The 17,053-nt window shown below is 40.4% G+C and overlaps 1 protein-coding gene and 2 long non-coding RNA genes across 4 annotated transcripts; all 3 read left to right on the top strand.

Annotated features, from left to right (window-relative positions):
* The first annotated feature begins 305 nt into the window (after positions 1-305).
* Positions 306-2,594, top strand: LOC148425276 (uncharacterized). Its single transcript, XR_015865161.1, has 3 exons — positions 306-474; positions 2,027-2,179; positions 2,261-2,594. It is a non-coding gene; the product is annotated as an uncharacterized LOC148425276 (long non-coding RNA).
* A 1,984-nt stretch (positions 2,595-4,578) lies between these two features.
* Positions 4,579-5,349, top strand: LOC148425275 (uncharacterized). Its single transcript, XR_015865162.1, has 3 exons — positions 4,579-4,693; positions 4,872-5,035; positions 5,118-5,349. It is a non-coding gene; the product is annotated as an uncharacterized LOC148425275 (long non-coding RNA).
* Positions 5,350-7,375: 2,026 nt separating this feature from the next.
* LOC148425274 (protein S100-A6-like) lies at positions 7,376-8,081 on the top strand. Of its 2 annotated transcripts, none has more exons than XM_088411188.1 (3): positions 7,376-7,452; positions 7,566-7,713; positions 7,811-8,081. In XM_088411188.1, exons 2-3 carry the CDS (start codon positions 7,573-7,575, stop codon positions 7,943-7,945), a joined length of 276 nt encoding a protein of 91 aa, XP_088267314.1. In that variant the 5' UTR covers positions 7,376-7,452; positions 7,566-7,572; the 3' UTR covers positions 7,946-8,081. The 2 variants fall into 2 exon arrangements, with proteins under 2 accessions (XP_088267314.1, XP_088267313.1); XM_088411187.1 differs by having other exon boundaries at positions 7,420-7,452; positions 7,548-7,713.
* Positions 8,082-17,053: the final 8,972 nt, after the last annotated feature.

Here is a 17,053-nt window from a genome sequence, read left to right as displayed (position 1 = left end):
AGGAGTATTGGTACTGGGGGAAAAAGTAGTATCAAGCAAAACGTAAATAAATACATAAATGATGCATTTTATATTGATATCTTTCATGTTATTTAGTCACTTTACATGACTGATAATGCGATATCTTGAGAAATACAAAAAAAGGAATACAATGCAGTAAAATATCAAACACAGAAACCAAATTGAATGAGCTGGCTTCTCTGTGGCCTGAAGAAATGAGCCGCGTGCAAAAACATGACTCATCACGAGCACTACCTTTCATCTTCTTTTTCTTCTGTTTTGTCCATGTATTAGTCATACTCAAGATATGCGGCACTTTCAGTCAGGCGCTATGAATTGTGTGTGACATTTCGTCACAATTAGATCATGAATATTGATCAGGCTACGTATAAAAAGGCAGCCTCGTTTTCGAGTGACACCTTTGCACAGTGCCATTGCTGGAGAAGGCAACAACTCATTTCACCTAAACATACTGTGAGTATTAATGCAACCTCAAATAAGACAAGAATTCTACCGGCTTAGAGTGTATTGTGTAAAGGGTTTTAAAATTTCAGCTAGGAATTAGCTAAAATTCTGTAGGATCAATTGGTAACAAGGAAGATATTTGTAGTTCCAAAATTTCAGGAAATTGTTATTAGTTTCATAAATAACACTTTGACATGCATAAAATTGAAGCAAATGCAATTAGCTACTACAGTACTGTTTTCCAGAATTTTGAATACAACCAATATTCTTATTTTTGTTGCAGACGTTTTTCCAATGTACAGTATTTCATTGAATTGATATTCCGCTTTCACCTTGACGCAAACTTGATTTTCTAGTTTTTCTTTATTGTGGTTTTTAATGTCCCGTTAATTATCTGGCGTATGACAGCCACACCTCCTCTATGGATTCAAGGAAGCTACCATTTTACAGTGTCTAAGGCAGTAAAACCACCAAAGACAAACATGCTGGAAAACGATATTTGTGATAAATAAATATCAATCAATAAATATTTTGCATCAATAAATATTTATATTTAGAGACATTTTAAAATCCTTGTAAAGTGAAAATAAATGTCTTATAAGCGAAACACAACACGTAAAAAGAAAGCCATGTAACAGTACGTAAAATAAGCCTTCAAAATGTAAAATAAATAAATAAATAAATTGTGTTTTTGTTCCTTCTGAATTCTCATACATTTGGGTGTGTCAGCTGAATGCGTTGAAAACACACCTTGCTCAACGGTTAACTGTCATGTAGGCACCACAAATACAACCAGTACAGCTGTTCTCATAAGTTGTATTCATTGCATAAACTTAATGAGCACAGCTGTAAATCTGGAAGCTAGTGACGAATGGTTATAAATTAATTTACTCTAAAGTTGTGCTCAGGTGTTACAGACTATTCAGTGTCCTTAAACTTATGAGCACAACAGAAATGTTTGCGACTTCATTTAGTATCCTCCTTCTGCACACACCTCTCTCAACCTGACCTTAAAACTTGACGATTTATTATTCAACTTTTTCATAACAAGCATTTTATTTACTTGTGTTATAATCAAGTCTTTGTCAGGATTTTAACATTCCCTTAGTGCAATAATTGGGAACCTCCTGCTCCCAACGGTCCACCTGTTTTCTGAGTTTAGTCATGTGACATTCGCATGATTGCTCGTTACCCGAGCAAGTGTGATGTCATTTTCTGTAATCGGTGGCAAAATGGCCACACACTGCAGTAGGTAAAAACAGGTGGATTCTGCTGCTTAATTCATTCTCCATAAACATCAGATCAATCATAATAACGTGGTTGGACTAGTAAAATTGAATTAACATCATATGACTGTCAAGTCAAGTTTGGGGGATTGACTCAAACCTTTAACATTCGCTCATTAACCCCTACCTTAATCCTTCGTCAACTGTATATTTAACTAAACCTAAACATACTTAATCTTAACCCTAACTCACGGCCACATTTTAAACCTAAACCTAACAAATTCAGCTGATCTTGTCTTTTTGGATAACGTTTCTGTGCTGTTTCTACACAACAGCTTTAAGAAGAGGACCTAAAAAGTGCCAAAGCAGCCATGGCTAGGTTTCAGACGGGCATACAAGGATTGTTGGGATTCTTTAATGAGCATAAAGGTGATGACGAATTTCTGGACAAGGCGGAGTTCAGAGCAATCCTCGAGAAACAGTGCAAGGTACAGTGGCAAGTGCATTCTCAATACGGGGCCCAGTTATTGCATTTGTTTGTCTTAAAAAGCCAAATTTGTAACCCGCAGGGGGACATGGATCCAGAGGTTATCAACAAGGTCTTTGAGCACCTGGATAAGAACAAAGACGGCAAGCTCGACATCGAAGAGTACATGAACATCATACGTATGATGATGAGAATTTGCCATGCAAAAAAAATGGGTGGTGGCTGCAGGGTCGGAAGGTCTTGTGGCGGGGGGTCTTGCAATTAAAAGGCTCCTTCACCGAGCAAATTTTACAACAAATCATTGTCAGATAACCATGAGATAGCTGTTTGTCTTGTCTCTTGTTGTCAATAAAATGTTGTCTTGCAAATAAAAATCCAAGAAGATATCATTGGATGCACAATATCATGTGAACACATTTGAGCTTCTTTCTTTTGTTGACTGGATTATTGATTATTGATTAGTATTATTACTGGATTATTTTTCACTCATTTTTTTCTTCTCATGTTATAATCACCATTGTCTTTTGTCATAGCAAATATATTAAAGGAATCCAATTGGTTGCATGAGAAAAACCTACGAAAATAATGAGGCTCTGGTGCCAATTTAATCACAAATGTGACAACTCACTGAAATCGGTGCTAGTGTACAATTTCTTTTCTGTTATATTTATGGAATTATTAGCTACACAAAAATGTGTACTTTCTGCTATCTAGCGGAGGAACTTTTTCCTTGTTCTCCCTGTCACTAAGCATCATTAAGGAAAGCTTTAGATGCATTTATTGGAAGTATTTTTTCTGACAATTTACATGATATTAAATACAAACACACAAACACCATCACATGAATCTCTTTCCAGACCATGAGGCAACCATAGCAATATGTGAAATAAAATAGTAATACGAAATGCTCCATGCAGGCATATTTTTATAACATTTTACACAAAATTCTAAAAATTCTAAATTATTGCGAGAGCAAGAGCATTGCATAACATCAATATACAAATCGTGGAACCTCTATTTACAGTAAACCAATCCAGTTTTCCCCTTCAAGGTTGTACGGAATATACTGTACATCAATTTTCATTCCAAGAAAGCAAGCTCAACATCGAACAGTACCTGAATATCATACATATAATGATAAAAATTGGACATGCACAAAAAATAAGTGGTGGCGGCGGCAGCGGGTCTTTTGGTGAAGGCTCTTGCAAATAAAAGGCTCCTTTGCCAACCAAATATGATGGCCAATCATTGTCAGATAGCTTATTGGTCTTATATCTCTTCATTTTGTCAATTAAATCTTGGCTTGCAATAAAAATTCAAGAATATTGATCATATTATTATGGTTATGCAATATCCTTGACGTTCTTTCGTTTGTTGACTGGATTATCAAAGAAACAATGGTGCACTCATCTTGTCATCTCGTCATAATTCCCTTCTTCTTTTGTCATAGCAATTAAAGTAAAGAAATCCAATACGGTTCGAGGGGCGACAAACACTTACTAAAATGATGATGATCCGGTCTCAATTTTGCGGTGGGTCTGAAATGCAAATCACACAAACAAAAATCTAAACAAACACCAAAAAAAGGTCATCACAAACATAAAATAAAACACCTTACAAGAGAGTTGCACAAGAAAAAAGGAGCACGGAAGAAAAAAGAGAATGCAAAAAAAAGGAGCGCGCAAAAAAGGAGCACGTACGAAAAAACAGAGCATGCAAGAAAAAAGGAACACACAAGAAAAAGAAGCACACAAACCTTTCCCTACCTGAAGTGGTTGGTGTGGGCGGGGCATAATGGTGTGGACTCACTGCTGATTGGACGACAGGGGGCAACTTGATTGAATGTACACAACGTTATCTTTAAGCAGGACGCTAATCCTGTGGCAAGGTTTATTTTTTCTCCATTACAAAAATGAGCGCTACCAGCGATTCAAACGTTGTTGCCGCTATCGAAGAATCACGGCCGCCATGTTGCTTCCCAGGAGCCAGTCAAAACGGGCGTTTACAAATTACGGACCACATTTTACACACCAATATCAATTGCAAACTAGATTTTTATCATTTAGGACCTTCACCGACTCCGGGTTTATGATGGAGGGATGATCAAATGTTTTTATATTCAGGCAGTTGCGATGATGTCATCAACAAAGTTTTGGCCAAATGTCTACAATGACTGCAAGACCATTTAGAATGTTCAATACTTCATGGGCTTAACCAAGCATGTTTCAATAGAAGTGTGGCAAGTACATAAGCATTCTTAAGAAAAATGGTAAGAAATACACCAAACAAAATCACTCCTCCTGCGAAACAGTTTTCTAACATGCACGTAGTTTCACTTGCAAAACCACAATGGTGAAACCAGTTTAGGTGGAGTCTGAAACATTTTACTTGGATCACATTGTTTTGTGTGTGCATGCAATTAAATGGATTAGCCATCCTACTGTATTTAAGAAGATGCATCTCATAGGAGCTCTTCGTACATCTCCAGAGAGTCAACTTGGTTGCTGAACATACTGTAAGTATTCAAGGAAGTGCACAATTTGAGTTTGGAGTATACTGGGATATATGTATTTTACGCTAAAAATAAAAGAGCATATCTGTAATTGTGGGTAATGTTCAAATCTATTTGGTTGTATTTTTTTCCTATAAAGAATGAATGTCTGTTGTTGTTTTTTTTTTCAAAACAATTACAGTAACATAGTTTACCCAAATCTGAGTCGCCATGGGCCGCCTTGATGAAGTCATCGTAAAGTTAGCGGAACTCTTTAAGGAATACAACACTGACGGCAACAAGGTTTTGAATCCAACGGAGACTGCAGCCTTGCTTGAGAGTGAAGTCAACATCAATAACTTTCAAGTGAGGGACTCTATATTTAATGGTTGCATATGTGTGTGATAATACCCGTGGTTTGAGGTTTTCTTGATTTTCGGTTTAACAGGGGAGACTCACAATGGAAAATATCAAGGAGTCCTTTAAGCAGCTCGAGGGGAGCAAAGAGGTCGATCTCAAACTCTTTGACTTTGGCAAAGCTGTGACTCATCTGGTGATTTTGTACCAGAAGAACAAGACGGCGTAAGCTGTTTTAAAAAATGGCGAATGATTAGGGATGGTCGAATAAAAAATGGCATCATACTGCCAATTGACTTACAAAGAATGATGTTTTTTTTCATGACATGAAATAAATAAAAATACCAATAACAAGTTTTTGAGGGTCCTTTCTCTTTATTGAATTGTTTTTCAAGGTTATAAATGTGCGCTTTGTAGACAGCCATGACCATGTTTAATCCCATATTTGTTCAATATTGTTCTGCTTAATTACCATATTTGACATTACTCCTTGTTGATCACATTAGGGAAACAATCCGCAGTGGTATATTCACCTCATCAAATCATGTCATACACTTGGGCGTAGCAAGGGCCCCAAGGGGCCCCAAATAAAAAGAGGCCTTGATGAGGGGTGGGTCTCTCTCTCTCTCTCTCTCTCTCTCTCTCTCTCTCTCTCTCTCTCTCTCGCTCTGTCACTGCTAATATGAAAGATACACAATTTGGGCCCCAGCAATTGCCTTTCTTGCCTGATGGGAAGTTACACTATAATATTTGATCTTATCCCATCAAATGATCCCTCGTGCCATATCTCATGCCAAATTTTATTATATCAGTTTTTAAATCCGTTTTTGTCATTCAAAGTCATTTCATATTACATCGTGTAAGTTTTATCCCATATCATACTGCATATTACTCATGTCATATAAATGATCTCAGTGTTTCCCCATGTTAGAAAAATCTCACAGCTCCTCACCAAACAAAAAGTGTGAGAAGATGTTTCTGAAATAATGACGCTGTCGTCTGAACATTTTAACAATGTGCTGACTCAATGTACAATCTGCGCTTGTTCAGTTGAACAAGAAGGTTTTTTTTTTTGTTTTGCCAATGGCAACAGGTGTAAACACAGGTTATTGATGTACCTTTTGCCATCTAGTGAAAGAGGTTTTAATTGTTCTGCGTGTCTTTGAGTAGCCATACTTGCCATAGCAACCCAAAAGAAAAACAATGCAGCTTATTCTAAATAATGTTAAAATGGCAAAATTGCAATATTTTACTAAGTGAGTTCAAGCTGTTTATTATGTTCTCACTTCACAGCTGGACTGCTGCAGAAAAACAAACAAAAAACAACAAAAAAAACAATTGTTCTTTGGTTCAGTGGTTCTCAACGTTTTTTCAATGTTGCCCTTTCTAGCCAACTATTCTGTAACTAGCCCACAACATCTATTAATCCATTTTCATTATTTTTGGATTGAATAAAAATAACCATGTCATTTGTGTTTTTTGAAACTACACTTGCAGTGTTATCTCTCAGCGTATTTTTTTCAACAAATGAAGAAATGAGCTTTAATCAGTTTTAAATTAGTTTTAGTCTTGCTTGTATTCAGGAAAATTGTGTGTACATTCTTTAAAACATTCATATAAAACTTAATATTCCACATTTACCAATTAACAAATGCATACATTTTGCAAAGGAGTCACTGTAGCACAATTTAACAATGTTGCATATGCACCATTGAATATGAATCTTTGATTTGGGGAAAAAAAAAGTGTTGCTCTTGTCGTGACATAAAAAGGTTAAATTAGACTTGCATATAGCTGTGATAATTCTGTTAAAATCTCACATAACCTCTGAAGTTCATTCACGTATGCCCATTTTAGAACCAGCCTCATCTGTGATTCATTCCTTTTTTTTTTTCTATATTCATAAATAATCATTTTTTGTGGATTTGCACTTGGAAGCATTGATTGAGGAAGTAAAACAAACTCCGTTTGACATAGGTGTGGCAGACACTCAGGCACCAGTTTTTTTGGTTTTGTTTTTTTTCTTTTCAATAATTGGCGTTAAGTACACAATCAACTTATTATTCAACAAGATGTGAACGGTCATTTATTTCTATATGCTCTGAAACTGGCTGGCAACTAGTTCAGGATGCACCCCGCTTCTTGTTCAAAGACAGCTGGGATGGGCTCATTGATGTCTATGACCTTAACATGGATAAGCAGATGAAGAAGATGAATGAAAGTGTTACGCTGTCAAATTGGGCTCAGCTGGAATGATGAAACCAGTCTAGGTGGAGTCCGAAACATTTTTCTTTGATCGCATTTGAGTTTTTGTTTGAGAGTCATTAAATGGATTAGCCTTACAATATAAGAAGACGCATTTCGCTTAAGCTCCCCAGACATCTTTGAAGAGTACACGAGTTCTCATCTTGCCTGCAGAATATAACGTAAGTGCTGAATGAAGTTACCGGATGCTTGTTAGATCCAAAATAAAGGAGTGTATCTGTTTGATGTTTTTAAGAAAATTTTTTGTCAATGACAGCTGTTTTTGACTAAACAGCGTTGCCATGGGCCGCCTGGATGAAATCATTATCACGATGTCAGACCTCTTTGAGGAATACAACACCAAGAAGGTTAACGAGAAGCGTTTGGACAAGGACGAAATTGACTCCATGGTTGAGAAGGAAGTCAACGAAAGCACTTTTCAAGTGAGAACCCCGGCCACGATCACATATTGGGATACGGTTGCATGCGTGTGCTACGGTTCCTGTGGCTTAACATTTTCTTGATATTCGGTTTTGACAGGGGAAAATCACAAAGGACATTATCACAAGGGTGATGAAGCAGATGGACAGGAACAAAGATGGCGAGGTGAAACTCCTTGAATTCGGCTCGGCTGTGACTCAGCTGGCCATTATGTACAGCCGCCCCAGTGCGTAAATTAAAAAAAAAAGTCAGATAATTAGGGGTAGTAATAAAAAAACTTCTATATGGCATCGTACTGCTGTAATTGACTACAAAAAAATGATTTGAGACTATTAAAAAGGTGCTGGTATTTTTTGTGTTTGCTTCTTTTCAAAACAGGAAATAAATAAAAATGATAATAAACCTTTCATATATCATTGCAGTGGTTCTTAAGCTTTGAGTCTGACATGCTCTCTTTGAAGGATGAGCACAATTCATAATGCCTCAAAACCAAAAGCGGTACACACTCCTGACTTTGTATGTTTACAACAAAGCTGGAGGAGGATTAGCAAAAAAAAAAAAAGGGGGGGGGGGTGCAAACAATGGCCTGATTAATGCAGTGAATCACATTATTTAAAACAATTATTTAAAATGATGATTAAAATTAATTAGCACTAGCCAAATTCGAATGCTAGCATAGCGTGATCAGAGGTCCCAGTTTAAACAAGACAGTCCTGGAGTCATGACCTGCCACGTCTCCCCCTTGTGGGGCCTTTGTCTTATTGTAGGACAGGCCTAAACAAGTAAGTGGTGGAACCACCGGCTGCGCACCTGTTCTCAATTCCATCATCTATTTAGCGCAGCCGGAGCAGGGCGGCAGCGTCGGATCTTTCTCTGAACCGCCGTTGCGTCTGCGTCCCTTGCCTTTCGAGTTTTTCACGACTTTTTCCTGAGTTTCCTCGAGTTTGTTCCTTTCGTATTTATTTGTCCGTCTCCTGGTTGCCTCCCTCAGTTGTTACTTTGTTTCGTGAGTATTTTCCGGGCTTTCTTTTGTCGTTACTTTTTCTCCCCTCGATCCCTTTTTTCGAGCGCCTTATTTTATTACTTGTTTTTTGACATTATTCTCGACGTCGCCGTCCTGTTGGTTCCACCCCTGTCGGGTTTTTGATTTTATTTCTTCTCTTTTCCCGTTTGCGTGTTACGTGCTCCTTTTGTTATTAAATTTCCTCATTTGTTACTTTGTGTTCAGTCTCTGTTGGGTCCATACACGCCCGTTATATCCGGTGCCGCAAAGCGTCACACCTGGTTTTGAGCCCAGTGTCCCAAGTTCTGATGGATTTTGCCAGCCTGATTATTTTGTCCCAACTTTACCTTTACATAGGTCACATTTCAACATCCTGTTTTTTTTTTCTTTGGGGGGGGGCACGCCAGTGACTTATTTGGGCCATGTGTATGTCAGTCACAGTTGTCATAGCAAATAATAGGATGACTCATCCATCCATCAATTCATCAGTCTTCTAGAGCCGCTTATCCTCTCAAGGATCAAGGCTTGCTGGTGCCTATCCCAGCTGACTTTTGGGCAGTAGGCCGGGGACACCTGAAATGGTTGCCAGCCAATTGCAGGGCACACAGAGACAAACAACCATTCACGCACCCAATCACACTTAAGGACCATTCAGTTTAATACACCCGCCATGCATGTTTTTGGAGCGCGGGAGGAAACCGGAGTGCCCGGAGAGAACCTACACAGGCTCAGGGAGAACATGCAAACTTCACACAGGAAAGCTGGAGCGAAGTGGATTTGAACTTGGGTTCCTGAACTGTGAGGCAGACGTGCTAACCACTGAAATCGAAGAATAAGCGGCTTCAGAAAATGGAAGGAAATATGGATAAATAATTCTTCGTGGGAATTTCATTTCATTTTCAGCAAAATTATTGTGTCTGGGTTTTTATCTTTAATAGCTGGTCACTCCATTCAAAGCTCAAAACTTGATGAAATAAATATTGCACAATGACGTAAAAAAACATACAAAATAAAGCTCATATAAATAAATGTGAATAACACTTTATTAACTTTACCTGGGATGGTTTGCTTGTGCTGGAAGAAGCTCCATTCATCCATCCAAGGGTATGTAGGATTACAGGTTGTACACTTTCCCCGTAACCTCCGTTGACCTACATGCAGACAAAGGGCAACACGTATGATTTCCACCCACAGAAGTGAATTAACATTTTACATTGCCAACATGTAGAGTACTGTTGCCATCAACATCAACAACAACACCCAGACATCATGTTCCACTGCAAATTTGGTAAACGAAAGGTTGTTAAGCCGGTTTACCACGTGAAAAGGAATTTGCACTCACCTTTGATGAGGACAGTCTGACACATTCGCAGTTCCTACCAATTCACTTTGAGCAAACTGGCGTCGGGCCAAAACCTCATAATCCACATTTTGTGAATTTCATATACTTTATATTGGTCGGTCCACATGAATGGCTGAATTTACAAATTAATGAACAATATTATCGTTTGGTGAATTTCACAAAGCATTAATGGTTGAACCATTTTGAAAGTCCCCTGAAAAGTCATCATTTGAAGATAGGAGGATTGTGCCTTGTGGCAGTGATGTGCTCTTTTAATAAGCAAAAACACTGCTACAGTTCTGACATCAATTCCAGATGACAATATTGCCCAACATGGTGGCCACTCTGCCCTGGATGAATTATTCTATTTATTTATTTTTATTTATTGACAAACCATTAATCAGGTATTCATGCAAAAGGAAAACGCTTGTGTGAAAGTTCCCTTTAAAACTGACCGGGTTATGTACAAAGCAAAAAAAACCCACACACATACAACTACTTTTAAAAGGAAATTATGGATGCTCTAGTTTTTGAGTCATTTACAAATGTTGATGTCTTGACTAACTGCCCAAACAGATCTAAACCAGTGAAACCTGTCAAAGTGGAGTGTGGCACACCTACCTCTCCATGAGATTAGTCATCAGGCTGTCGTCTTGACTTTATAAAGGAGTCCTCATTTGCACGCAAGCGTTACTGGAGCAGGAGACAAGATCTCAGAAAAGATTCGGTAAGTACTGATGGAACTTGCGATAAGTAGTGTATGACTGGTGTATAGTTTGCGTTTGAGACTGTCAACGTTGTCTGTATTATTTTTGCTATTATTAACACTGTGCATTTGTACCAATTGATGGTTAATTTGTAGTTCATTCTGCAAATGTGGTTAACATCCCTTGATCCTAATTTGAGGCGGTCCTAACTCAAGACCTTTTTCGCCACATCTTTTACCAGAAACAGACTTCTTAGCCTCCCAAATCAGCCATGCCTGACATACAAGACTGCATCGAGAGATTTGTGGACCTCTTTGAGGAGTACTCGAGCGATGAAACCGACTGTTTGAGCAAGGATCAATTTAAGGAGCTGGTGACAAATGAAATCAATTCCCCAGATTATGAGGTAAGTGGCAAAGCAAGAAAATTATTTTTGATGCAGATTTTTTTTTTTTTTTTTTTTAACAAGAGGCTCATTTTATATGCTTACAGGGAAAACTCGAGCTGTGTGATATCGACGAGTTTTTTAACGAACTGGACACGAATGCTGATGGCCAGCTCACCTTCCAGGAGTTCATCGTCTGCATGGGCAAAATGATTAAACGCCAGCGCGGAAAGGCCGGCAGAAAGGGTGGCAGGGGTGGAAAATGGCGCCGTAGGGGGGGCAAGGGCGGTAGAGGTAGTAGAGGAGGAAGCAGTGACGAAGATGAATGCGGTGGCAAGGGGGGTAAGGGGGGTAAGGGGGGTAGGGGTGGCCGAGGAGGGGACAGTGACGATGAGGACGGCGGTCGCGGTGGCCGCGGTAATCGGGGAGGTCGGGGTGGCCGGGGCGGCCCTGGTGGTTATTGAGCATTGTCAGTGAAAGTATATAAAACAAAATAAAGATTGATGAGAATGCTGGTTGTTTCTTTTTATTATCAATATTAATAAATCAGCATCAGTGTCCTGAGATTTGGTTTGAATCTTGGCTCCGGCCCTCATCTGTGGAGTTGAGTCCAATTTGCCCAAGAATATGGGTTGGTTTCCCCGAGCCGGCATGGGTTCTCTCCACGCATTCCGGCTTCCTCTAACATTCCAAAGATGTGCATGTCAGGTGCATTGAAACTCTGACTTGTCCATTAGTGTGATTGGGTATGTGAATGGTTGGTCATCACTGTGTGCCCTGCGATTGGTTGGAAACCAGTTGGGGTGTCCCTCTGCCTACTGGCCAAAGACTGCTGGGATAGGCACCAGCATGCCAGCGACCCTAATACGGACAAGCGGCTACATATAATGGATGGGTTTTAGAATGAGTATTCTGAAAAAGTTGTTTAAAAATCATCCAAATTGGTTCAGCAATGGACTGATCCAATTTTGGGGTCATACAATTAACCTAAAAGGTCAAGTGAATCACCCACTAAATAACCCCCTACAATTTTTCTTCTCTGTATAGAAAATGGTCCCAAAAATGGTTTTGAACGGTTTTGTGCCTTATTCATGATGCAACGTCATGCTGTTTCATACACTCTAAAAACAGCAGGAATAAAAGTTTAACAAAGGTACTGACCAACATTTGGGTGAGTTTGACCCAACCTTCAGCAGAAAAGTATTGTTTTATTTAATTAAAAAAAAAAAAAAAAAAAAAAACGACATTGAATTCATATTGATCCAAGTAGTGATTTGGTTTCATTTTTCCCTTAATGTGGCATTTTTTTTTAAAACAAACTCTTTGAGTTTGAACGTTCTAACTTGGATCAAAACTAACCCAAATTGGGTCAACGACCGTCTTAACCAAATTTTGGGTCATTCATTACTTGGTGTTGGAGCCAAAAAGCTTTTTGTATATTCTAATTTGTTTATATTAAGAAAGTTAAACAAATTGTCTGAAGACATGCCAATCTATGGTGGGTGGAACCATGGTTGCCATGGTTACATAAATACGTGCCAGTTGGTGATTGCACTCAGGTGCGACAGGGCAAGACACAAACAGTTTTCGACCGTGCGAACGTGCGAACGTGCGAACGTGAGTGGTCTTTAAGTTTGGTTTGTAACCCGAATTATTGTTTTATCAAGATATTAAACGAAAGCAATGTGGACGAAATAAACGGATTGGCATATCCAACGCAACGCAAAGAGACTATTGAAATTATTTGATCGACGCACGCGTCAAAACAAAACTTACCCAGTTGCCCTGCTGTCCAGCCTATAGGCAAAGGCTGTACAATGTCGAAAACTGTAGTCTTAGTTTGAGACGGACTACCAGTTTAAAGTATATTGGAAACCGAGAGGAAACGCAACGTGACGGCTGCTCGGTTTGGACGGCATCCGATCGTTGCATGAAAGGACAAATAAGTGCTGTTTCGCTGTGTTGTTGCGAAACTTGGACGGACCACAAGACTACGCCAGGGGAGACACGGCGTGCGGGCCATTGGCTTGGCTCAGCGGAGGCACCGCGAACGTTGGGACCAGCAAGGCAGCCAGCCAGAACATCCACGGTGAGCGGACGGCCGCGCTGCCCAGCCACCTCGCATCGCATCGCATCACACGACCAGGACAACGGCCCGGTGCTTGAACTTTGCATTGGGGCACTTTTCCAAACTTGGACAGGTACACTGTGCACATAAAGGTATGTAGCGCGCTACCAGCTGGTTAACAATATATGGCCATTTAAAATACTGTGTGCACACATAGGGGACTTTGAGGATAAAAAAGGTGTCAATACGAGCGCTCTGGTAAAATCCAATGCATTGGTGGTTTTATGGCATCATCTCCGTTACGTTTTACAAGGTCTTGATTGTAATGTGATGAATTTCTGTGGGGTTTGACTGAAATAACAAGGTACTGTTTTACATTTCACACTGCTGGTTGGGTTTTGTATTGCAAAAATGGATTCAGGTAAAGGTGTTGCTCATGTTATGCGCTCAAATGGTGATGCAATGCAAATAATGGATGAACCTTCAGAGGGTGAAAAACGGTCTAATGTGACCACCACAGGTCAAAGTGCTCGCAGTGAAATTTCACAGGTTAAATCTCAAGTTGGGTCACAGGTTGGCTCCAAACGCAAGGTGAAACTAACACCAAGGGCCTTAATGGAGAAAATTGATTCATTGCAAAAGGAGAGAAATTCTAAATTAAAAAGGGCATCCAACATGCAGAAAACAATTGGAGAATTAATGGAAAATGGAGGATGCAAACAGGAGGTTCAAAGTGCACTTGTGAAATATCTGGACCTATGCAAAGATGCCAGAGAGGCACAGTGTGCTCTTCTACCACTAATACCTCAAGAAGAACAATACAAACATGACATTTGGTTCAAGGCTAAAATGATCAATAATGATCAATTTATTGAGGAGGTTAATGATTGGACAAAAAGGACCCAAGCTGTGCAAAGTGGCGATGATGATGTGGAAAATGAAATCAATCCCAACGACAGCATCTCTAATGTTGAAAGCACAAAATCCACTAAAGGTCACACCTGGAGTGAAGCGAGTAGGTCCAGCACCTCTTCGTTGCGAGCTCGCAAGCAGGTAGAGGCAGACAGAGCTGCCCTTGTAATTCGTGCAGCAGCATTAAAGGAGAAGCATGCGCTTGAGGAGATGGAGGAAATGCTGCGAAAGAAAAAGGAAACATTGGAGCTGGAGGCAGAACTGGCTGCTGCCAATGCCAAAATATCAGTGCTACAATCTCCCACTCACCAAACCCTCTCACAAGCACCATCTGATGGAATGGACTCCTACTTTAGGAAAGGTGCAAGACCAAAAGAACCTTCGGTGGCACAACACACCCTAGCCAGAAAACATGAACCAGTCACACAACCTATCCAACCGCAGCCACCCCGACAACAATCTGCACAATCCTATGTACAACAACAACCGCCTCCTATACAACAGCAGCAAGGACTTATTTCACAACCACCACAGCAGCAAACGTATATTCAAACAAAACCACCACCCCGACGTGTACAACCACCACCCTTTTCACAATCACACATGCCTATGAATGCAGCATGGGACATTGGCCATACCACCCACAGGAACCCCCCTGTGGAACAAAATGCTTCTCAATTCAATGACACTTCAACGGTGTGCAACTTGCTCCAAAAACAAAATGAAATCACAGCCATGCTAATGGAACAGCAAACCTCTCATTTACTGCCACCCAGGGAGATACCATGTTTTGATGGGGATCCTCTACAATATAGAACCTTTGTTAGAGCCTTTGTACATTGCGTTGAGAGAAACGCAAGCAACAAAGGGGATTGTCTGTACTATCTGGAGAGGTACACCAAGGGTCAGCCGAACGAGCTTGTACGGAGCTGTCAACACATGGCACCAGACAGAGGGTATGACATGGCAAAATATCTTCTTGACCAAAACTTTGGAGATGAATATAAAATTACAGCAGCATATATGGAGAAGGTTCACAACTGGCCGCTGCTGAAATCTGAGGATCCAAAATCCCTTCGAGCATATTCACTCTTCCTTCGTCAGTGTTGTAATGCCATGGAAACGGTACAGTATATGAGAGAACTTGACATGCCAGCCAACATGAAAGTCATCATTTCAAAGCTTCCATATAAGCTAAGAGAGATTTGGAGAGTCTCTGCATGCGGCATAATGGAAAGACACTACCGCAGACCCCAGTTCACAGACATCGTCACCTTTATAGAGCGCCAGGTAAAGATAATATCAGATCCAGTCTTTGGTGACATTCAGAATAACACACCGGGCACAGGAAAGCCAATGAACAAATTGAAGTCCCAAGGCAAACCCAGGTTTAAAGGAGACAGCTTTGCAACTACTATCGAAACCCCTCCGCCTGAAGAAGAGCAAGCAAGATTTCCACCTAGTCCCAAGCCAAGTAATACTGCTCACAACACCGCCTCTTGTATATGCTGTTCTAAAGACCACACTCTGGATCAGTGTCCAACAATGGAGAAGAAGTCACACAGAGACAAACTTGCTTTTATAAAACAAAATGGAGTCTGTTTTGGCTGCCTTCGCAAAGGCCATTTAAGCAAATATTGTGCTGACCGTTTGATTTGCAAGGTGTGCAATAAAAAGCATCCCAGTATTCTTCATATTTACTTTGACCAAAAGCAGAGGTCAAGCAACGCAAGTCAGCCAAATAAGCCTTCAGTGAGCAACGCGCAGATCTCCTTGCAAACTTGTGGACAAACAGGGGCCGGTGACAGTAATGGCGTTTTGTCAATCCTACCTGTGCAGGTGAAGTCCAGCAAGGGACATAAAGTAATTAAAACCTATGCATTCCTCGATCCCGGCAGCACAGATACCTTTTGTTCAGAAGCCCTCATGAGGAAGTTGAATTTGAATGGAAGAAAAGCCAAAATCAGCCTTCTAACCATGGGCCCAAAGGCATCTGTATCCAGTTACATGTTGACCGATTTAGAAATCTCAAGCCTCACTGGAGAAGAGTTCTTTGACCTGCCCAAGGTCTACACTCAAAAGAAAATGCCTGTTACAACCAGTAACATCATTAAAGAAGAGGAGCTGGCTAAGTGGCCATATTTAAATGGGGTGGTTCTTCCACGCATTCAAGCTGATGTTGAGCTATTGATTGGTACCAATGTCTCTAAACTACTTGAACCGTGGGAAGTTGTGAACAGTCGTGGTAATGGGCCATATGCCATTAAGACCCTATTGGGGTGGGTTGTTAATGGTCCCCTTTCCGGCTACAGTGAGCAGGCTGAGTGCGTTACTGTCAACAGGACCTCCATAACACATTTGGAGGAATTGCTGCACAATCAGTACAACCATGATTTTAATGAAACGACATCGGAGGACAAAGAGGAAATGTCACAGGATGATAAGAAGTTCATGAAAATCATGACTGATTCTTGTAAACTTCAAGATGGACATTACACCCTGGAACTCCCTTTCAGAAAAAAGGAAGTCTGTCTGCCAAACAATCGGTGTGTTGCTAGGCAACGCATATTTGGATTGAAGAGGAGGTTTGGGAGAGATAAGAAATTCCACAGAGATGCTGATGAAACTAAAGAATGGATTGAGAAAAAAACCCAGGCTCTCAACACAGACTACGGTCATGATTTGGCAAGTGTTCAGGCTTTGCAGCGCAAGCATGAGGGCTTTGAAAGAGACCTAGGTGACAAGGTGAACTCTCTTGGTGAAACCGCACAACGTCTCATACAGTCCCACCCAGAAGCAGTGGATGACATTCAAGAGAAATGTACTGAGCTCAACTCTGCCTGGAGCAGCCTTGTCAGACGTGCTGATCAGCGCAAAGACAAGCTGGGAAATTCACATGACCTGCAGCGCTTTCTATCTGATTTC

The sequence above is a fragment of the Hippichthys cyanospilos genome, chromosome 3 (assembly GCF_059441005.1).
Source record: "Hippichthys cyanospilos isolate Australia breed blue-spotted pipefish chromosome 3, RoL_Hcya_1.0, whole genome shotgun sequence".
NCBI lineage: Eukaryota > Metazoa > Chordata > Actinopteri > Syngnathiformes > Syngnathidae > Hippichthys > Hippichthys cyanospilos.
This window is presented reverse-complemented; position numbering and strand designations above follow the sequence as displayed.